The following is a 22,338-nucleotide window of genomic DNA, read 5'->3' on the forward strand; positions in this document are numbered from 1 at the left end:
CCGTTTCTTTGCCTCTGGCAGCTCAATGTCGAGTCCCGGAGCTCCGCACTCACCCGGTCACGGCTCCATCTCGCTCCGACGCCGCCAGTCCCTGGCGGAGCCGCCGCCGTCGCCACCGTCCGAGAACCCGCCCGCCCCGAGCCTGCTACCCGGCCTGGCCACCGCCGACCGGCGCCTCACAACCGCGGAAGCGCCCGCCCCCCGCCCCCGCCCTCCCTCGGCGACGCGCCAATCAGAGCAGAGAGGCGCGGGTGAGCGCCAGCGGGGTTCGCCAATGGGCCACGAGCACCTGGGGAAGCTAACGGGCCCCAGGCAGGGCGAGGGGGAGGAGGGCGGGACGCCGCGTGCCTGACAGGGCGGACAGCCAATCGAAAGGCAGGGATGATGTCATCGGTGGGGGGGCAGGCGGGGCGTCCCCTGGGAAGGCGGGGAGGGGCGTGTCCTCGCCCTTAAAGGGCCAGCGGGGCTTTTGCGTCCCAGTGCATGGAGGGGGGCGGGTCTGTGGTGGAGCAGGACACTATTTAGCTTTTACCACGTTTATGTTTGTATTGTTTTGGGGGGGAGGACGGGACGTTTTTCCCAAAGGCTCTGTGGGTACAGCGCAGCAAAGGCCTGGCTAGTGCCAGTGGGGAAGTGGGGCCCATCAGGCCCTGAGAGGGCACCATGGGGTGAGGTGAGGCCTACCAGGGCGGCCCTGAGGCCAGGGCAGTGGGGTGCAGGGCTGGCCTCCCCCTTTCACCACCCTGCCCAGTGCCACCCACTCCAAATCCTTGTGGCAGGAGCCCAGATGTGGTAGGGAGGGTCTAGGTGCCACGTTGCCATCACTGCCAGTCCTGTGGCTGAAACCTCCCCGTGTCTGGCCAAGTGGGACGCTTTCCTTGGAAAAGCATGGTTTTTCTTTGATTTGATACGGAGCCAGGAAAATAAATCACAAATGGGTGAAATGTCCCGTAATGAATACTTTGGTTAAGTGGGGCGAGATTGTTGACAAAATAGAGGAATGATGCCATGCCTAAAGAGCAGGACAGAGGACCATAGTTAGACTATTATAATATCATTATAATTAGTTGGTGAGCGTCTACCTGCAACATTGTTCTCACCCCTGTTTAGTGTATCTTAAAAGGACGTTAGGGACATGAATCATGACAGAGGCTGTAACAGTGCCCAGGGAAGGATTGTCTCATAGAGCAAAGCTGAAAAAAATTGGGTTCGCCTTTCAAAATGAAGAAAAGGGGATGTGAGGGAGGTATAAAATAATAAATGGTGTAAAGAAGGCAAGATTGGCCTTTCCTTATCCATATCCAGAGGACATGATATAACTGCAAAGCAATGTATGTGAAGTAGTTAGGAAAAAATGTTTGTGCCATGTACAATTAACCTATGAAATTCACGATAAGAAGCTTGATGACACAAGAATGTAAGGAAGAACCAAACAGCCGGTTACTGCCAGCCAGCCGCTATCTTGCCCTAGTTTCTAATCCTGACATTTACAGCTCTTTGCTTTTCATTCCCGGGGATCCAGTTCAGCTTTGGCTTTGCACATAAATCTTGATGTAACGTAATTCTTGCCCATGCTCTTTGACAGGGTTAGCCCTCCAGAGGTAGTTCAGTGAAAGAGTAGAGTCAAAAACATGAAACGTTCCCATGGATGATGGTAATTCTGGGAGTTTTAGGTTTAATGATAAGTCAGGAATATTTACCTCCCTTTCTCCCATGTTTTCTAAGCATAGCTCTTTAGGGATCTGAGAGAAATGCTCCAAGTGGATGAGAAAGCATGGATGTCTTTCTGGTTTTAGCAAGGATGGTTCGGGGCTTGTTCTTGAAATCATTTGCTTAGGAGACTCATTAATAGATCTGCATGGAGAGATGATGTGTCCAAAGGCATACCACGAACTGATGGCAAAGCTCACAGCTATGCCCATATCTTCAGTTCACAAGGCAGTCCTGCTCACCAGTCTGTATCTTTCTTCAGACAGATGAACATTTAAGAGATGGAAGCCTTGCCTTTCATTTCTGTACTTAGGTTTCATTGATTTGGTAACATCTCTACTGATTGACATACTCTACATATTGCTGATTGTTTTCTGTATCAACTACTACATTTTTCTAAAGTTCCCAAAGGTATTTACAAACTTGATAAAGATACCATAGGGAAAATAGAAAGCAAGAAATCTGCTTGCCCATAAAAGATTTCTGTCTTCAGCAGGAATAATGAAAAGTGAAGACTACTTACTACACACGAGCTATATATTTGTTTTAGTTTTTAAGGCCTCTGTTATTTTCAGTAGCTTTCAGTTTCCTTAAGACATAAAATGAGTGAACTAAATTCACATTTTATTAACAGATGCATAAGAACAGTCTGCAGTATTGGAAAAGGCAGCAGATCAAGTATATTAAATGACTTCCATTTGATTAAATGTTAGATGAAGATTTACACTGAACAAAGAAAACACCAGTGAAGTATAACGGAATAAAGCAGAAGTCGATTTGGTTCCAGTGGGACTAATTCTAAGTGCAGACTAATTCTGAACTCAACTGTGTAATTACAAAATCAAGTTACTTTTGTGTGCCTACCATGAGCAACTAAGGTTGGAATCTTGCAAAGAAATATTTGATTTTCCTTACCTGATAATCCTAGTCATCACTGAGTTGGCATTACATTCAGTTTTGCATTTGGATTTCCTTTCTCTTTAAAGAAAAGCTGGGAGAATGGGAAAAAAAAAAAAACCAAAACACCAAAAGAGAAAAAAGCTAAAAGGTGTCCCTCAGAGTGTTTCTAAAGATAAAGTTCTTAAAATGGCTCAATGCTAAGCTTAACCTTAAAGGCTGGATGGCCTTCAGCCATCTAAAGATGACTCTGCTTAAAACCATAAGCTATTAAAGAAATCCTAATGAACCAACAGCTCAGAACATGCCTAATAATGTTTATTGTCTTGGCGTTAGGCTGATGGACAAATAGTCTCCTGATGGAGAAAGAACCGGATTGGCACAGCTTATTTTTTTTGAAACTAATGAATTCTGCTAACTTGTCTTCTGACTACTTATACACATCTTAGCAGCTCAGCAAGATCTCGAGTTTTCCAGTGATTTGCACAGGCCACAGCAGATGCTCATGTGTGTGGCGCACAAGGGAGAGCGTGCAGGGGCTTTCCAGCGCCCTGAGGAAACTCCTCCCAGAGGCACATGGCCAAACAGGGGTGATTGCCAGCCCTGGGCTCAGGCAGGGCTTGTATGCTGGCTGCTGTGGCCAGGCTCCTGCAAGACACTGACGTGGGCTGCAAGGGAAGCCACCTCTCCTTCAGCAGTTCAGGTGAGCACTTGCATGTAGATGGTTTTTGCCAGGCCATAATTGCCTGCACGGAGGCTGGGTCAGCTCTTCCAGCAGACCATGCACCGTCAGTCACTTGATCAACTCAGCTTCCACGTGGGGCCTCAAGCCAGAGCCTACACTTCCCTCTCAGGCTGCAGGGCAGAGGTTGAGGAGGAGGGTGTGCTTGACAGGAATGGGCAGGGAAAGGAACAGGAGGGTGCTGAAGCGGGTACAGTTCAGGCACGTGTATTTGAATACCCAGGAGGAGTAGTGGGCTGTAGACCCTGAAGATTGGGCTCCTAACGGAGCACAGTGCGAAGATGCCCTTCTGCGCGTGGTCCAGCTCGCAGCAGGCAGCTGCTGCAACCACCCGTGGTGGTACCCCAGTCCTGCTCTCTTTGGAGCCCCTGTGGGAGCTGTAAAGGCAGCGGTTGAGCTTGGGGTTGTGTTGTAAAACTAGGAGGAAATGGTATGTTCTCAGCCTGGTGTAATCAAGTCCTGAGAAGCAAGAATAAGAGATGACCAGAGGATGTTTCCATGCCTTCGGAGAGGCCGGTTGCACTTCTTTAATTGAATCGTGTTCTTTACAAGGTTTCGTTCCTGTTTTCAATGTCCTGCACATCAGCAGCTGGTTGCTGTCCTCTAATGCCCATGGTACAAGTGCATCTTGAGAAAGGAGTTGGGAGAGGGCAAAAACATCTTAGAGGGATATTTCGAAGGCTGTGTTCAAAGCATTAGAGACAACCGGTTTTCCTATCTTACTAAGGATTTTCTGTTTGAAGTGGGTCAACAGTTTCAGTTTGGTAAACAACAACATGTTTCTATTAATGTAAGCTTTGCTGGGCAAGCAATCTATCTTCCTATCAGTCCTTTTCAACAAAAGAGGATTTTATGTGCTCAACTGTTCAAAGAAAGAGTTAGAACACACAGGAAAAGGAAAGGAAAAGCAATTTAAATCTTTTAAAAAGTGTGTCATTTTGGCAAACACCAAACACAAGAATTTCCAATTAAAAAATTGTTTGGGGAAGTGGTAAGTGCATGTAAAAAGCGCATGGACTAGTATCAGAGTTCAAGCTTAATAAATAACAGTGTTGTCTATCAAAGAATCTGTAAATTATTAACTTAAGGCTGTGGCTTCCAAGTTGTGATCCACACAGGTGGGAGAGGGTTCACCATAGTAAACAACACAGTTTACAAACTCATTGGTTCAAAAGTGCAGTGATAGAGATACACTGGGGTTTATGAGAAAAGTTGAAGGTTGGCCATTATCTTTTGGTGCGAAAGGACTGGAACAGTCCCCAGGTGGTCCCTGGTGTTACTGTAATATTTTACTGCTTCCCATAGATGGAGCCAAACCCACATCGTCCAGCTGCGTGTGACTCACCGGCAATGAATGCAGTTTCCCCAAAATCGCAGAGGAGAACTGTAGTAAGAGAGTTTGTCCTGTGTCCCCAGGCCCCATTTCCTGCCCATTCCCCCAGGCTGAATCCCTCCTACTGTTTCACTGTCTCCCGGGTCTGTTCCCACAGTGCAGCAGCAACAGGCAATGACACATGAAAGCGCTAATCCGACAGCGACCTTCCCATGCAGCTTGAGGGGAAATGTTTTTCAGATGTTACAAATATTACCTTTCTAACTACACATTACATCACAGCTTTGGCTATTGGTCTATTCTTCTGCATATTGAATGGATAAGGAATTAGAAAGGGTCTTAGGAAGCATGTTTGGGAGGCTTCATCCTTCCACTGCCACGCTGTGATCTTGGGCAACGATCTGATCCACCCTATCTTGTGACTCTGGGCTTCCATTGTGAAATGTTTGGGATCTACAGATGCAATGCAACAACTTGTAATAGAAAGTAGGAACTTCTGCGAACAGAGAGGAGGACTTTACAGTCTCTGCCACCTGTGAAGCCATAGCAAAATTACAGCAATTTGATCAAAGAACTGTGTAAGGAAGACAGACAGAACTATCAGCCAAATAAGGATTAAGAGCATTACAGGGTAAGGAGTGAGCTTTTCCAGCCTTGGGGAGTAAGAAATCATAGCTACCCTCCTGATGGCAGCTCAAAGTTCTTTGCTCAGTTCAAGAGCCAAGGAAGGCATCTTCACATCTGTGTTCAGAACAGTTCAAAGCCGCTCGTGTCCCAGTCAGGGGCAAGACTATTTCCACACTGATTTTATTTACCTGGCAACAGGTTTCGTCACACTGCACTTGAAAGTGTTGTGAAAACATCTGAGGCAACTTACTGTGTAGCCAGAGTGCCCTTTTGCTAGCCTTTCATTTATAAGCAACATCCCAAAGCAGATAATTTTCTCAAAACACCATTACACTTAAAGGGCCAGTCTTGTTAATCTGCTCTTCAGTGTTCAGACTGAATCACAAAAGATGAATTGAAACTCGGAGACTATGTGTCAGTAACATCCCAGTGATAGGAATGTGCCACTAACAGGAGAAGAGGTCTGCATCTGGTTTTATATCCCTGTGTTTCTATGCCTACGGTTGCGTTTGCAGCAGTCACTATACTCTGTCCCTTTCACAGAGGGATGTGGAGTGCAGCAAGAGCTTGTGACAGTCAAACTCTTGAGGAAGCTGGGAAGGCTTTTGTGGTCCCATGCCAGTCTTTTGGATGGAACATCCTCTTCCAGCAGCTTGCTGTGAAGAAGGAAGAGGTGCTGGAGCCCACTCTGTTTAGCACATCTTCATCAGGGCTGTACCATTCTGACTCCAAAGCCTGCCCTTGGAGGAGTTGTGTTCTCCAGCTTTCTTTCATTGCTCGAGAAGGTGCAGCTGGAGGATTTGGAAAGAGGAGATTTGATCCCCACACAATCCCAGAGCTCCCCAGAGAGGTGAGTAATCAGCATGGGGAGAGGAAGTGTGTGACACTCACATCTTTACTTTGTTTAGATGTTTCCCGTAGAGCAAGTGAGTACAAGAGGATCTTTGGATTTCTCTGTGCAAAGCCTGGGTCTGATTTCAGCTGCGATGTCATCCCGAAAGAGCTGACTCATCCAGCAGGGCTGCAGCTCCAAGGAACACATGCAGAGGCTGGGAAAGTTCAGAGCTATTTTCAGAGCTCGGGGGAGTTGCACCGTGGGGTCCCACTCTCTGGAAGAGGTGCGAGACAGAGACTGTGGTGTCCCAAGAGCATCCAAGAGGCTCAGTAAAAGCGGGACACTGCCATGATCCCTCAGGCTTCAAGGCCAACGGACTGCAAAGGCAGAAACTAGAAGAGGAAAATAATCGCCATCCACTGGGAACGTGTGTCTTTGGCATTTTGATCTTGCCCATCACTTTCACATAGCTGCATTAAATAGGCCCTGGAGCAGGAATCTGGTAGTGCCTGGACAAAGGTGGTCCACAGGGAAATTGTGAAGCCCAACGGCAGAGCATGCTGATATTCACCAACCTGACCGCAGGCTTCTCTTCTGCCTCAGTTTACCTTTATCTGTTTACCTCAAACCAACTCTCATAGTGGGTAGGGCTTGTTAACATAACATTCAGCCTTCCAGCCTTAGTAACAAGATTTACCATGGTAATAATAAACATTTTAAAATGTGATTTAAAATACGTATTAAAAACAGTGGAGCGAAAGGCTCTGAAGGGAAATGAGAATGCTCTGATTTATGTCTGAGAAAAGAGGGGCTCAAACGAAAGGAAAGAAAGAAAGAATGAGTGCTTAATACAGTCTGGGGAACACCACAGCAGCCGCTCTCGGAGAGGCCTGATGTTCCTACAAAAGAACCAGTCCAGGAATGAGCGTCCCAGAAAAATTACAGAGGCACGAACAAAGGAAGTAGGAATGAAATTCAAGTGGAACTGCTTTCCACTTTCCCCTGCCCCTGCTGCAGCACACCACTGAAACTGAGCAGGCAAATTTGCTCCCAAAGAAAGATACCCTTGTGTGGCAGGGCTGCCCGGCAAACACCGAAGACTTTTCCAGCTGCTGGCAACGTAGCAAGAGTGACGGGCTCCTGGCCAGGGCTCTCCTGATGGAGCCCACGTAAAGCAGAGAAGCGCCTGTGGGCGGTTTGTTAGCACGGGGGACTGCTCAGCATCTCGGATGCCAACACTCCACAACTCCTTCTGCACACAGGCAGCCATTTGTCAGAGTTAAACGCCTGGTTAAAGAGCCTGATGATAAAGCGCTCTCCGCAGAGCTGATTTCTCCAGAAATGTGCGTGGTGCTAGTATGTAATGTCAGGAGGCAGCTTTGCCTGAAACATCCAGGGGATGTCGTTTAAAAAACTGGATACTGGAGAAAGCGGGGTTGGTTGGGAATTGAAGGACAGATATGATTAAAGGGAGGGAGAGACTGCTATACTGAAGCCCCCTGTGATTATTTTGTTTACAGGGAGACATTCAGAAAAGGGCGCATAATAGAAAAGCAGGAAATGATGAAAACTATAAAGGTGCTGTAGTGGGTGCTGCTTGGTCCTCTGCTGAATGAGGACTCAATGAACCTGAAAGGTGATGCATTTTAAAATGGGTAACAGGAAGTGTGTTTATTACAGAATAATGTTACGTGTGTACAGGAAATGTATTTACTACAGAATAGTGTTATTTGTGAGAGTTTCACAGATCATCATTGAGAATAAGAGTCAGCTTAAGTCTTAAATAGGATTAGAGGGGAGAAAAAAGAGGATAATTAGAGGTTGCTACTTTTATTCTCTTTCATGTTAGAGGGATAAAACCCCACTAGCTTCAGGGCATAGAGCAACCTCAGAAAGCCCATGACTAGAAATAACTTCTTGTGGGGGCAAATTACCCTATTCTTCTCTTGAAATTTTCTGGGAGTAATCTTCTGCTGGTTTTTGTCATAGATAGGATAGTAGCCTGAAGGAGTATTTATTTTGGTATGTTTGTTATTGCCGGGGTGTGTTAGTAAAGGTATGAGCTGGAATTTCAAAGACTGCTTCCAGGCCACTTTCTTTGGCAGAAAAACACAGTGTCACAGACATAGGGGTATACTGACTGACACGGTGTTTTCACCACTGGATTCAATCCCAAATATAAGAAAAAAATATATTAAATCTGTATTTTGTAACTATTTTTCTTTTTTCACAGCAACCCAGTCTTCAGAGCATCTCTTAGGTTAATATTGTCCAACTTTGTATCTAGGGCATCATTTATCTCCTGGATGATGTCTGCATCTCTGTTGCTGTTTCTGCTGTAGTGAAGAAATCCAACCTTCTCTGGTGCCACCATGTTCTAGACATCTTCAGTCTTTCCACAGTGGTTCATCTTTGCGATCTGTCAGCATATGGGCAGTGGGGTCTGATATGTTGGGAGACCCCATGTTCGCTCTTCTTGCTATGGATGTCAGCAGTTCCCCACCACCCCTCTTCTCACTGCTGTGTCCATAGACTGATATTTAGCCACTGTTCACTATCTTCTCCCTAAAATGTTGGAAGTCCCCGCTTGCTGACTTGATCATTTGCCTCCAGTCGGCATGTCCTCATCAGCATGACCCTGGTTTGGCTCCATGGCAGGTTTATCCTGGTCCTGATGGTGCCAGAGTTTCTGGCATTCACTGTCCCTACTCTGGCTGTGTCCTGTAGTGACCTTCACTTCTCATGTGGTGCTGCCTGCGTGCAGATACTCGAAAGATTAAATCTCTTCTGCCCCAGCTGTCCAGCAAGGTGCCCAGCTGAGGGTGAAGTGAACCACACAAATTGCAGTTGCCGTGTGTCTGGACTTCTCTATCTGCTGGGCACGGTATCATTTGCTGCCGTTGGTACGTATACCCTCTGATCCTCATCTGCACTTGCACCTGAAATGTGCCCGTCATCCTGGGCTGTGCACCCAGCTGGCTCATCCCTCATGTGTACTTGGTGGGTCACGAGAGCTGTCACTGGAGCTCTCTGTCAGGTCAGTGGCCCAGGACCAGCATGAACTGACCACACTTTTTCCAGGAGGCAGATAACAAGCCAAAGATTAAAAGTATTCGATCTAAAGAGGATATAGAGTGTTGTGTACAGGTGCCTCGAGTCCAGAAAGACTTCAAAAGGTTGATTAATTTTCCCTGGAGAATCCATGCTTTAAAATGTTTAAACAAAGCAGATGTATAATTTGGTCGAATGACAACTGTAGAAGAGAATGTGATGATAATTCACGAAACTTTGGAGGATATAAATGTCAAGGAAGGAGGAGTGGTTATGGTGGTACAAATGTGGTAGCCAGGAGGACTCAAGTAAATTTGAGAAAAGGAAAATATTGGCTCAGTACAAGGAACAAAAGCACAAACTAAATAAAGCAACCTAAAATAAGTAACTGTACAAAGCCTAAGAAACCAAACAAAACCTTTCCTCCAAGTAGTTATTTTGAAAGAGGAAAAGTACCAGATACTTCATTGAGTTCTCTGCGAGCTTCACTCTTGTTATGAGTTTTTGTATAAGGGAGGCACTGAAAACACTGTGGTGATGGTGTCTGCCTAAAATGGAAAAAGCCGATGATAATCTCTGCTTGATTTGAATAAACCCCGAAAGGCTGAAACCCCTTAGAAGCAGTAAATTAAACTTGAACAGAAACCTGGCACGTACACTAAATGACGCATATAGTGAATGGCACAATCTTCTGTTGGGCACTGCGCATAGAGGACAGACACATCATGATTTTCTGTGTCTAAAATAAAAAGCCTGTAAAAACTGCTTCTTCCAGTTATGGAGACAAATAAATTTGACAAGAGTGATTTGTCTTCTTGTTATAGAATTTATCCATTTTTTCATCTTTTTTTGTTGTTTGTTTGTTTCATCTTTTCCCTGGTGAGCTTTAAATGCAGAGAAAAAGAAGTGTCTGATCTGAGTAAGAGTGGTCTGAATGAGATGAGGGGTCTGAAACTGAGAAAATATCACTACTTTTCACATCAACAGTGTTCTCTCTTCACTGGAGTGTCCCTGGGGTTTAGAGGATGTGATAAAGTATGTCCAGTCCAAGTGGAGGAAATGTTAAAACTTCAGACGAGAACAGAAATAGCCTTTAAATTTATGCACTGCATTAGAAAATCGTAGCAGTAGCGCTAAACCAAATGTTTAAAGATGTGGGGACTTAAAGCCACGTCAATGGGCAAAAATAGAGATCAAAGCTGAGCTTCCCAGGTGGACTTTTTCCTGGTTTCCAATGAAGGCTTTTTAAAATGAAGGCTAGAAATACCTATGTACAGGTGGCTGCGCTTTGGTGGGTGGGTGTGTAAAACAAGGCTGGTCACTGGATCCGGCGGGATAGGTGCTGCGAAGGAGAGCATCCTCCTCAGCTTTGCGAAGCATTGCCTCCTGCGTGAGCGGGGAGGCAGAGAGCCGCTGTGCCATGTTTGCAGTAACATTAACTGCTGGTATTTTCAGTGCATACCAAACCCCAGATCAAATAACTCCGCGGTTAGATCACGCTCAAGTGCTCTGCTGCTTATTTCTCTCTGTCACACACAAGTTACTGGGCTGCAGAGGCACTGGGGGAAAGTGGTACATGGAAGTTTTAAGCTATATAAACTTTGGGTCTTAAAACAAACAAACGTGCAATCAATTGCTCCGTGTTTATGCTTTGATGAAGAAGGCCTGGGGTTCCCGCTGGAAAGCGGGATGACAATTTTAAAAGGGCATGGCACAGTGCCACTCAGCAGGTCCTCACACCACCCTGCTCTCCCTGGCAGGGCCAGGGTGTGCAGAGCCACTGCTCTGCTCCTTCCCACTCCCCCGGTTCCTGCTCCCGAGGCAGCGGGCTCAGCGCTTGGGGCTGCGGGGCTGGGGCAGGACGGTGGTTGCAGGCAGGGAGGAGGCGGGTGATAAGAACGAGACCGCCATCACGGCACTTTCCGTTCCCTTCTGTTTGTGTTTTGGAGCTTTCGGGCATTTTGCTTCAAGGGCAGCGCTCTCAGGATGTTTTCATTCACATCTATGTGCGGATGTAACTCTCTGCCAAGTGATGTGCCCTGCTTGTTTTTTTATCTGGGAAAATCCTTGGCGTGTTCTACAAGACGGACGTATGAAGCCCAGGAGCTACCAGCACACGCTAGTGTCTGCAGTCTTCCTTCAGGCAAATCCCTCAGGCCCATGGCTCACTATCCCATCTGAGACAGCCCAAATCAGTGCTCAGAGTGGCTCCTGGAAGTTGTTTGCAGGAGAGGCTCCCCAGCTGGCCCCAGGCCAGAGCCCACAGCCCCAACCCAGCCCACAGATGTGCCGTGCCGTGCCGTGCCGGCAGTGTTCTGCTCTTTCTCTGCTGGACACAGCAGCCCCCAGGGTGACAGGGCTGCTGATGCGCAGGAGGAGGGTCTGGACTGCTTCAGCTGACGCAGGGTGGGGAGATGAACTGCAGTGCCCCCTCAATTGGCAAAGCGCACAGAGACGAGTTTAAATCTTCTCTCTTGCTTTGCCACCGGGTCCTGCACCGTCTTCTGCCTCCAAACCCCATCCTTCCCTCTCTTTGGATCTTGTTTATTATCTTCTGCTCCCTAAATTTCTTTCCCACACTTCTTGATTTTTGTTTTGTCCCCTCTACTAACACACCCCCAGCTCCTACACTTGAACACAAACACTAGGAGCCCTGAACGCACCAAGGACAATCTCTCTCAATGTTGTTATTATTATTACTAATATAACACCATGTAATAATTACCATAATATATAAAACAGGATCATCAATGCAGGTAACATAACAGCATCCTACAGTTGGGAGGAACAATGCCTGGGAAAGCTCTTTTGCATCCAAACTTACACGTACTTTGGGGACATCACATGCTCCTGTTGAGGGAGACATAGGAACCAAGACAGCAGTGCTCTGTGTTTTTACTAAAAGGCTTATAATCAGAACAGGCATGGAGCAGAAGGTAGTAGGCAGACCAGCCTCACATCTCAAGTCCCTGCTTCAGGGTGGGGCTGTGCTAGAAAATCTTAATGAAAGAGGATGTGGTTTTGTTTTTACATTAACAAAACTTGTTTCCCTTAGTCAGGTTTGGAGAAATAGCTGAGTTGTTTTCGCTGAAATTTTCCTGAGACAACACAGGCCCTGGGCAGACACCCAACATTGAAACTTTCTGCCAGTACCACTTGTCAATGTTATCAGCAACTTTAAACAAGACTTGATAAGAGGAAGGGTCTGGTAAACTCAGCTATTAGTATTCCTCCCTGTGCCTTTCGTAATGAGATCCAGCCTTGTTTGTCTTGCTGGCTGAGCAGTTTTATAGCTAGGTGTGACACTGGAGGAGCCACATGTACCTTCAGAAGTCTGTAATATTTAGCTATCCTGGTTTTTGGGTTTGTTTTTTTGTTGGGGTTTTTTTTTTTGTGGCAGAGGTGGAAATGTGAAAGAACAGAGTATATCCAGCAGGATGGCTTGTGGTGTGGAGGAAGAACGCCTATGTCCTCTCTGAGCACTCATCTCTCTTATTGCTGCTAGTGATGGGTCTGTAACACCAGTGAATCGATGACAAGATTTGTGCTAGCCACTGAAAATGTGACTGTGGAAGTAGCTGGACAAAGCCTAGGCCAGAATCAGCAGGAACAAACATGGCTGCGTTTCTTTTCTTGCAGTTCAGAGACTCATATCCTGAGAAAATCAAGCACTGTCCAAAACAGGCGAAATGTTCTTGTATTTGCCAGCTCAAGAGCTGTTTCATTAGTGATATCAAGAGGGAAAACACAGATGTCAGCGAGGTCAGGCTCTCTCAGTTCATGCTTATTTGTGTTTTGGATGTACTGTGAGCGGGGCTTTGTGACCCAGCAGCAGGATCCAGCACCTCGTTCTACAGGGGAATGTCCCCAGCAGCAAAGCCGCCCAAGGGGGTGATGGGGAAGGGCTTGGAAACGGGGGTCCTCAAGGGAAAAAGATGCAGCTCTGTGGCTTTATTTTTACAGCCTGTGCACTAGAACTCTGGACTCAGACTCTGAAGTCTGAGACCCTCATCTCCTGCTTCAAGGTCCTCACTAGTAATGCTGATACTCATGGAGTCATTGCTTCCTCCTTACATTTCCAACCGTCCCTTCCTTCAGATGCATCTCAGCGCACCGCCACCTCTGTAGCACAAACATGATGGATTATGGAACCAAGCATTGAACCCCATGAGGGAACTGATCCAGGCTAAAAAAAAAACATAAATAAAAGTGGTTGGGGAAGTGCCCTTCCTCACCTTCAAATTTTTCCTATCAGAAATTCTGGTCTTAGCAAGCTGGTTCCCTTGAAAGCTTCTGATGATTAAGAAGGAGCAGCTGTGTGATCCACCAGCTGCAGTAACATTCAGGGGAAATCTGAGGGAGAGAAAACAGGCTCATTGAGACCACCCAGAGCTCTGTGTGCCACTGAGGGGACTGAGGAGCAATGGGCAGAAAAAAGCAGTGAAAGGTAAATTTTCCAAGAGCAGTAGAGGAACAGTCATTGCACAGGATTTCACTGGTAAATTTGCTTTGCAAATGCAAAAACTCCTAGAAGTGGACAACACCTACAATGTTACACCCTAATAAAACCTCTCCCTCAAAACACAACCATGGATCCCAATCCTACTTGCAGTTTAACTTCCTCTTACTTGGTTTTTGGGCTTCCCACCACTTCCATAGCTGATGACTACCCTCACTGCAGAGTCTCCTGCAGCCCAAGCTCTGCTTACTCAGTTGGTGAAAAAGGTTGTTGCATGTGGTTGTCCTTTTGAAGTTCACCACTCGCTTCAACCACAGCCCTGAAAGAACTGCCCACACATGGATGAGGGCTGAACCCCAGGCAGATATTGCCGCTAAATAGCCAGTGAGAGACAGAGCTCAGTTAGAAAGCAGGGGGCATAGTAAAAACATGAGCAGGAGCTTTCATGGTGAAAAGGAACAGTAAATTGAGTCATAAGCACAACATGTCTCTCTTACACTTAATTTAACACTCATTCTGACAGCTCCTGGTGATGCAGACCTTTTATCTGCTGGCTGCAGCCTCTCCCGCAGCCGTGACTCAGCTGGCCCTTGCCTACATGCCTTCTTTGAGCCAAAACCTCCCCAAGAGGCCCTAATAATGTTCAGTCCCCATGGCCCCAGCCGTTTCTGATTTCTCTAGGTGTGATTGCATCAAGCAGAGCCCAGGAAGAGCTGGTCCCAGTCACTGGTGGTTTGGGAAGAGGAGATGCACTGCTTCAGGCCTAAGCTCACTTGTGGGCAGGAAAGCACCTCCAGGCTCTTGCTGTCTGTCCTCCCCATCCCATGTCCTCCATCCTTGCATTTGAGGACCTGCATGTTTTGTTACATTAGCACCACTCAAGGACTTGTATAGTCTGTTTCTATTGGATGGGGCAGGGCCAAATGAAGCTGTGAAGGCTTGGCGGTGCTGCCATCCATCAGTCTGCAGGTAGGAAGATTGGTGGTGATAAGAATATTAGCATTTCCTTCGCAATCAGGCTTTCCACCCAGCATTATGGTTCCCCAGCCTCTCCCTCTTGGCAGGAGAGCTCTGCCACTGAGAAAAGCCACCCCACTGACCACCCTTGTGCCACCCATAGCAAGACTGGTGTCTGATCCATGGAAAACTGGGCTGAATAGGTAGAATTTAGAAAAATATACAATAAAATTAAGCAGAGCTTTAGAAGAACAATCAGAAAAGCCTTTTTTTTTTGTCAGATCTGCTGCCTGCACAGGCTCATTAAAGGCTTCAGTGAGGATTATACCAGGATGAGGGTGGCCCTCTGCTTGCTCCCATCCTTGCACCAATCCCCTGCCCTGGCCCCTCCTGGCTGCTGGCCGAGTGATACAAAGCCTCAAGCAGGGAACACAGGATGCCAAATAAACCAGGTGAAATCTGGGAGGCAGGATGTCATGAGCTGTTTGACCACCTGAGGGCCTGGAACGGTTCAAAGTGGTGAATGAACAACCAGGGAAAAGGGGGGTGACGATGAGCTCAGCTCTCCGAGACCTGCCAAAGAAGTTCCCTGGGACGTTTGGGGGATTTCTCATCTGCTGTAAGGACAAATATTGCTTCCTGCAGCCCCAGGGTTGGGGACCTGAGAGCTTGTTTGCCCTTTTTTCCTAAAACACTGCAAGTTCATGTTATAACAGATACAACTTCTCTCCAACCCCTTGCCTGCATCCCTCTGCAGGCTGAAACCATTCATCTCAGACTGAAGTTTCTCCCGGAGGGAGAAATTAATGCAACTGCAATGGTTTGGCCACCGTGCCCTGCCTCCTTCAGCCATCAGTGTCCCCTCGTACAGCTAAAAGACTGCCAGCAAGGAAAGGTCCCGCGGATGGTTCAGCTCCCTCATGGCATTGCCCATACCAGCACTTGGATGTGTAAGAGCCAGCAGGGCTGAGGCCCCTCCAAAAGGAGCAGATGAATTTTAGTTGCCTGCAAACCCAGCAATGATCCCCACTGGCCAAAGCTCTGGCCGCAGCAGCCAGCACCTTCCCTGGGGCCAGCAAGAGGCCAGAAGGTCCCTGAGGTGCCAGCCCTGCACCTCACTGGGACCAGGCAAAGCTCATGGTCTATCAGGGAGATGAGGAAGCTTTAATGGAAAACTTGAGATGCGCCAAGGTTTAGAGGGAGAAAAGGACTCCAGAGGGCTAGTTGGAAGTGATGTTCACAGGGCTGGCTGGCTGCTGGCAGTGGTTGCAGCTACACAGAGCGTTCCAGGTTTAAGAGATGAAGGAAAAACTGCTGAAAGATGGGGAGCGTAAGAGCAGGGATGATCACTGACTATGTGAAGTCCTGTCCAGGCATGTAGGAAGGTAAATTTAGGAGCAGAGGGAACTGAGGTGACACTCTAGCCACCCAGCACTGCCTGCTCCCCCACCTTCATCCCAAGCAGGCACCCAGAGGAGGTTTCGGTTCTGGCTCAGCCACTTTGCTCCAAGCAGGAAATTAAGAAATGTGTTTATTTCTTCCTCAAGAGGAAAATAAAACAAAAACAGAGCAAAGCCTCCACTCGGGATTACAGGAATGAAAGATGGGCAATGGGAAACACTATTTCCAGCGCTGGGAAATGCAGTTGTCATGTCAACCAGCTGCCCTCGGCAGTCCCGCACAGTATGATAAATGGGATTAGGCTTGGCAGAGAAGGCAGCTGGCCTGTGTTGGCCAAATCCTTATGGAGTTCGTCTGCACCCAAATGTGGGTGGCTTTGGAGAGCATCACCTACCAGTGTCCCCAGGTGGTGACACCAGCCCCGGCAGAGCACGGTGGCCAGCAGTGGGATGGATGCTGTGAATGCTGGGTACCACCAGCACCCCAAACCTGCCTGCACAGTTTGTCCTCAGAAAGCATTGAGAGATTTCAAGGGAAAAGCCTTCATGGTGAGACCTTCTCCATTCACGCACCACAAAGCCAACATCCTGTTCAGCTCAGTCTGAGATAAGATCAAGGAGCAAAAAAAGGAAGCAGACTAGCTGAAATAGACTAGCTGTCCTGAAAGGTGTGGGCGCCTGCACCCACCCGCAATTTCCCTTCACCTGACGCAGATGAAGAAAAGCCAGAGAAACCACATGGACCCCTTCAACCGCATCCATGCCAGCTATATGCCTGCTGGAACTGCTACCTCATTGACCTCTGCCAGTGACTTGGGGGCTGAAAACCCCAGTGCACAGCTTTGCTGAAAAACAAACAGCGGAAACACGTTGGCTGTGACACCTTTGTAGCCCAGAAAATATATAGATGGGGACTCCTCTGCTACAGTGCCAGCAGCTCTGCAGGGTACCGTGCTGACTTCTGTAACCTGGAAAAGTTAGTGTACTGATTCCCTTCCTTTGAAGAAGCAAAAATTGCAATTTCTGTTGGAAAAGTGACTTTAAAGTAGCAGCCTTGCAGTGGCCTTACACGCTGTCCTAGGGGAGACCTGACATGCTTGTTTTAGAAAAGCAGTGTTTTCAGACAGGCGAACTACCCTTTCCCCTCAGTTTTAAATAGATTTGCTTAATAAAATAGCCCCCCGTATTCTGGGGGCTTAGTCAGATCGTTTGACTGCCCCCACAGCAGATGTGAAGGACTCTTCGATGCATTGAAAGCCAGTATGCCAAGCGGAGTGGCTTGAGAGCAGAAATAGCAATTTAGTCCCTTTCTAATGGCTGGTGACAATATATAACGGCGTGGTAATGGTGTGCTTTTAAAATACAGAGCGCGATTATTGTGTCCTTCTGCCCATATGAAATACAGAGGGCAACTGTTGTGCCCTTCTGCCCACACCTATGTTTGTGAGCCTTGCAACCCAGCCCTTCCCAGGAGGCAGGGGAAGGGCACAGCCCACAGCAGTTGATTTAACTTGGCTCCGCTGATGTGTATTTTTATCCTCTGCTGTACATCTTGCATGTTGTTTTCGTACTGCTGTAAGAATCAGTGCAAATTAATTATGTTTAAAAGGGACAGGAATATTGCTTTCAGATGTACTAGATCTTGGCCCTCCCTGCAAACTCTAATTTCCACAGATTAAGTTGTTTAGAAAACTGTGGATGTAATTAATAACAGCCAAAGGGCATTTTAAGCAAGAGTATTTAAGCAAAGAACAAAAGGGAAATTCTGTGGGAAATAAGCTTCACTTCTGTTGTTAAAAAGATGATTTAAACTAAAGTATTCAACTTCATCAGTGATGTCATGGATAAAATTACCAATAAGTAAAACAAAAAAGCCTGACAAACTCACCCTGCTATTGTCTAGCTGGTTTTTTTGAGGAGCTTTTGCTGTCCCGTGGCCGCTGCCCCGATAAAGTTGAAAAGAGAAGAGAAACTGCTTTTGGCCAGCATCTCTCCTCTGTCCACCCGGTCCATAGCTGCTGCCAGAGGAGCTGGGGCCTGGCCCAGGGGGCAGGTGGGGATGCTGAGAAGCAGCAGCTCGGCTCCTGGAGCACCTCGTCCACCCCAGTCCTGCATTTCGGCAGGCAGCTGTGAAACCCATCACCAAAAAGATGGATTTTCTGTTGCCTGTAAAGGGGTATCATTGAGGAAGCTGATCCAAGAAGAAAGAAAAGGGGAAAACCAGCAGGAGGAAAGATCCGTGTGTTTCCCTGCTGGCACTAGTGGGTCCTGCTAAAACTGCAGCCTGAGCTCCTGTCGAGAAGCACTGAACTGGCACAAAATGGACTAAGGGAGAGAAAATGAGAGAAGGAGCAAGAAAAGAGAGGTGGGATGAATGGGAAAAGCCAGGGAGCAGCAATCCCTGCCACAGGTCCCCCCAGCACCTCCTCTGAAAGGCTTTGTAGGCTCTCTCGTCCACCCACCCTCACACGTGTATTCACAGTGAAAAGTGCTATGTTGTACAAAAACATGACTTCTTTGTTTCCTTCTTTCTCGTTGCTAACTCTTGGCATGGTGCCTCCCTCACCAGCAGCTCCTGTGCACACAGAGTGTCTGCCACCTGCTAAAACAGAGGTGGCCTTTTCTCTAAGCGCATCCCTCTCTCTGGTTGCAGGGCTGCTGGCACACTGAGAGGGTGAAGCTGCCGATTGCTTGAGAGGTTAATATTTCGGCATAAAGCAGAGTTAGTAGGAGGATGGTTTGGAATGGAGACAGGAGGAAGCAAAGCTGTATGGGCATGAAATGCCAGAAGCACCTGAAAGATGGCTAGGATGGGTGAAGAAGGGCTTTTACTAATAAGAAGAGCTAAAAGCAAAGAGGGGCACCTGTCCCTTAACTTCAGAGCCCGGAAGACGGAGCCCTTCCATTTGCACCTGTAACCCATCTGCACTTGCTGGGGCCGCTGATGGATGTGCATGTCCATGGTGTCAGATTCCAAACTTTGAAAATAACTGGTGCCCTTCGGGTTGGCTGTCACCTCCGGAAGGACTGTCAAACTCACCCAGGGCACAGAGGGAGCAGCCAGCCAGCAAGAAACCATGGGTGAGGGGCAGGAGGCTGTCAAATACAGAGGAGCAGGGAATTGGTGGCGACCGAGCAGGCACGAAGTGGGCGGAAAGTTTGCTGGGAGCAAGGACAGGAAGGGAAGGATGCTCACACAGGATCCTTCCTCCTCACAGCTTCCTAATGACCCCTGGGATCCACCTACACAAACATCACTGGAGTTGTGTGGGTCCTGGGTCCCCACCTCCCTGCACCGTGTGGTGGGATGTCATGGAGGCCAGTGGGGGGAGCCCTGGGCAGATGGTCCCCCCATACCCGTATACAGCCCGCTTTCTGTTCCAGCCAGGTTTGCCTTGGCATGAGCACCTGAAGGGGTGGTGTGTTCCCAGACGTACGGAGGATCAGACAAGTTGGACTGGTTTTGGCCTGTGAAGTGTTACATGGCGCCAGGCCCGTTTTCTTTTACTTTTGCCACATCACATTGCTGCAGTTCTCAAGCGGAGCCAGCAATACTGGGGATCCCTCCAAGCATGAAAGGCTGGCTCCCTTAAAGGGTCTTCACAAGAAACAGCCTTTGGCAGAAACCTTGGAGGCCCTGCTGGACCCGAGTGACTCAAATATACTGCTTTTTGGGGTGGATCACAAAGCTACTGTAGGAGGAAGGGATGCTAATGGACCATGTGCAGGAGAAGGAAAAGCAGAGAGGGCTTTTGCCAAAGGGTTTATTGTTTTGCCAGCTGCCTTTTACCAGCAGATACTTTGCAATACCCTTAGGTGGGCGTCCAGGCGTGTGAAAGTCCCTCGAGCCACACATTGTGCAAAGGGAGCGAGTGACGATGATGATGCCAATGCCAACCTCCGCGGGGCCTCCGGGGTGAGAGGCAGGAGCTGGCAGGTGAGGGCAACCCCCCGTGTGTGGGGGTACGAGCAGGGGGCAGGAACAGCAGGAGGTTTTCACACGGATTTACCACCCGCTCACATTACAGGCCTCCAGCAGCACCACTCGCCTCGTCTGCCCAGCCCTTCTCTTCCTGGAGGTCCCTGTCCCTGCTGATTTTTTGTTGGTGGCATTAGAAATCAGTCTCCAGAAAGGCTGCTTTGGTCGCCTTTCACTTATTTTATTTTTCCCCATGTATTTGCATGTTTCCAGGGAGAAGATTGGGGGTTATTTTTTCATTTAAGGGCCATATTTTGGTGGTTTGTTTTTGTTTTTGTTTTTACACTTGGTTAAAGAAAGTATGGGTTGTGAAAGTAAAGGCAGAGGTATCACCTCCTGGCAGCAGGAGAGTCCCTGGCCATGTGGCCACTCACACATCCACTTGTGAAAGCTGACAGGAATTAAAGAATAATGCGGCTTTACCCAAATGGCACATCTGGGCTCGCCTGTTCCTGCCATTACGCGGTCAGGAAATTAATTTTGATCAACTGCTCTTGAACACCTTCCCGTGCAAAGCAAACCTAGCAGGATTCCTTTCCTCTGCTATCACTGGGGAATCTCAAAGGGAATGAAACTCATCCCTGAGAGGCCCTGAAGTGCTCTACTAAACCACTGCAAGGACCTTCGCATATGGGAGAGCTGGATTCCTCCCCCATCCCGGCCAGGAACACCAGGGACTGCTCTGTCTGGACGTGCTTTGGTTTGTGGGGATGTAGCAATGACACCCCCCACCCTACCCATGCCAGCTCCATCCACCCCACGCTCCCGGGCCAGAGTGCCAGCACTTGCCTCAGGTCCCTTTGATCCCCTTTGATGAACATTCAATCTACACAAGAATTAATCTTGTAAATGTTTGGAGAAGGGGTCTAGGTTGCAAGGGGAGGGTGGAAATCATATCTATCTGACTGGCCAGGGAAATTATAAGAGTAAATTTCTATTTAAAAAATTATTTAAACTACCCAGCATGAATTCTGTGTCAGTGATCTACACATACTGTTTAATATGAGATGGGTAGTTGGTGTTTGTTTTCAACCCAGAGACCAGCCTGCAAACTGAGCGAGAACAAGAGGTACTTGCTTTGAAAAATCAACCCCAATTGATCAAAAAAAGTCAATCCAGCATCACAAATTGGAGCCATCCCGCACTTTTCACCAAACAGCCCAAATTTCACAAGATCATCTCTCACTCCAGATGAGAGTCCCAAGCTCTTTTGTGTGTTCCAGAGGGAGCCACAGATTTATTTTCCTTTTGTTTTCTGATGCACATATGAAGTTTTAGAAGTCAACCACTGACCCCATGCTAAAGAGTTTTCAGACATTTCTGGCTGTAGCCCACCTTCAGGGAAGGGCTTGCCTGATGGTGGTGGAAGGAGTCAGCAGAGGCGATGGTCCCCTACCCTTCAGGACAGGAAACTGCTCAATGCCCATCTGCAGACAAACTGCCCTGCTCTAGGACAGACGCCCCAAGTCGCCTGCCCCAGCTTAGTAGCAAGCCTGGGAGGAAGGGATTTAGTGAATCAGAGTGCAAGGAGAGGGCAGATGAAAACTGTTCATCAGCTGCTCCTGGGAGTGCGCAGGAGCCAGCCTGGACTTGTTTGCTGGCTGTACGTGACGGGGGCTTTAGTTTCCTCTCCTGGACCCTGTGCTCTCGCCTTGGGCAAGGCAGCAGGGGACACTCTGTTGCCGGGCACTCCTCTTTGATGCATCCCACTTAGCTTGTGAGAGATCCATCTGCAATGCTGCAACTCCCTTGAGCGCTGTGATAGTCCAGATAAGGACGACCACAAGAAAAATGCGTAAGTATTTTTAGCTCCCATCCTATTTATTATTTTTTTTTTTTGGCTGAGTCCACTATGAAAAATGACAAGGGGAAAGATTACTCATTCTCCGTAAAATTACTAATTCTCTCCTGAGGAGAATTAGTTCAGCCAGTTGACTCCCCCTCACCCCAACCTCAGATCTCCTAAGACTGAAAAGAACAGAGAAAATTACACTGCTATTTTACACAAATAACTCCAGCCATTGAGAAGGAAACTATTTTTCCACTATGTGTATCTTGTCTCCTTTTCTGCCTAGTGCCAATCCTAGAAAAGTGACAAATGGGAAACTAAACCAGGAGCTTCACATTTGTTTTCCATTGGAAAGTGTTTAAAGCTTAAAGTTTCCGCCTACTACCATGACAAAAATGACTTTGTCCAATGAAGGTAGAAATAGTAAAGGAGTCTCTTTCTTCCTGTTCTGTTTGCATCTTTTTAAATGATCAACACTAGAAAGCAGAACTATAAAATAATGGCTCGATAGAGACTGTCCTCATTCCTGCCAGATCTTTTCTCAGTAGAAGAGCTAGTA

The 22,338-nt window shown here is 47.6% G+C and overlaps 1 protein-coding gene across 1 annotated transcript in view; it reads right to left on the reverse strand.

The window, feature by feature from the left end:
- The window catches only part of MKL1 (megakaryoblastic leukemia (translocation) 1), a 117,475-nt gene extending 98,912 nt beyond the window's left edge, over positions 1 to 18,563 (reverse strand). Inside the window, exons 1-2 of the mRNA XM_014963286.1 lie at positions 18,474 to 18,563; positions 54 to 142 (exon numbers count right to left, since the gene is read on the reverse strand). Of these exons, the coding sequence (XP_014818772.1) occupies positions 54 to 142; positions 18,474 to 18,563 (179 nt within the window). The remainder of the gene's footprint in view (positions 1 to 53; positions 143 to 18,473) is intronic.
- Between the last annotated feature and the right edge of the window lie 3,775 nt (positions 18,564 to 22,338).

Source organism: Calidris pugnax, unplaced genomic scaffold (assembly GCF_001431845.1).
Source record: "Calidris pugnax isolate Ruff unplaced genomic scaffold, ASM143184v1 scaffold44, whole genome shotgun sequence".
In the NCBI taxonomy this organism is placed as follows: domain Eukaryota; kingdom Metazoa; phylum Chordata; class Aves; order Charadriiformes; family Scolopacidae; genus Calidris; species Calidris pugnax.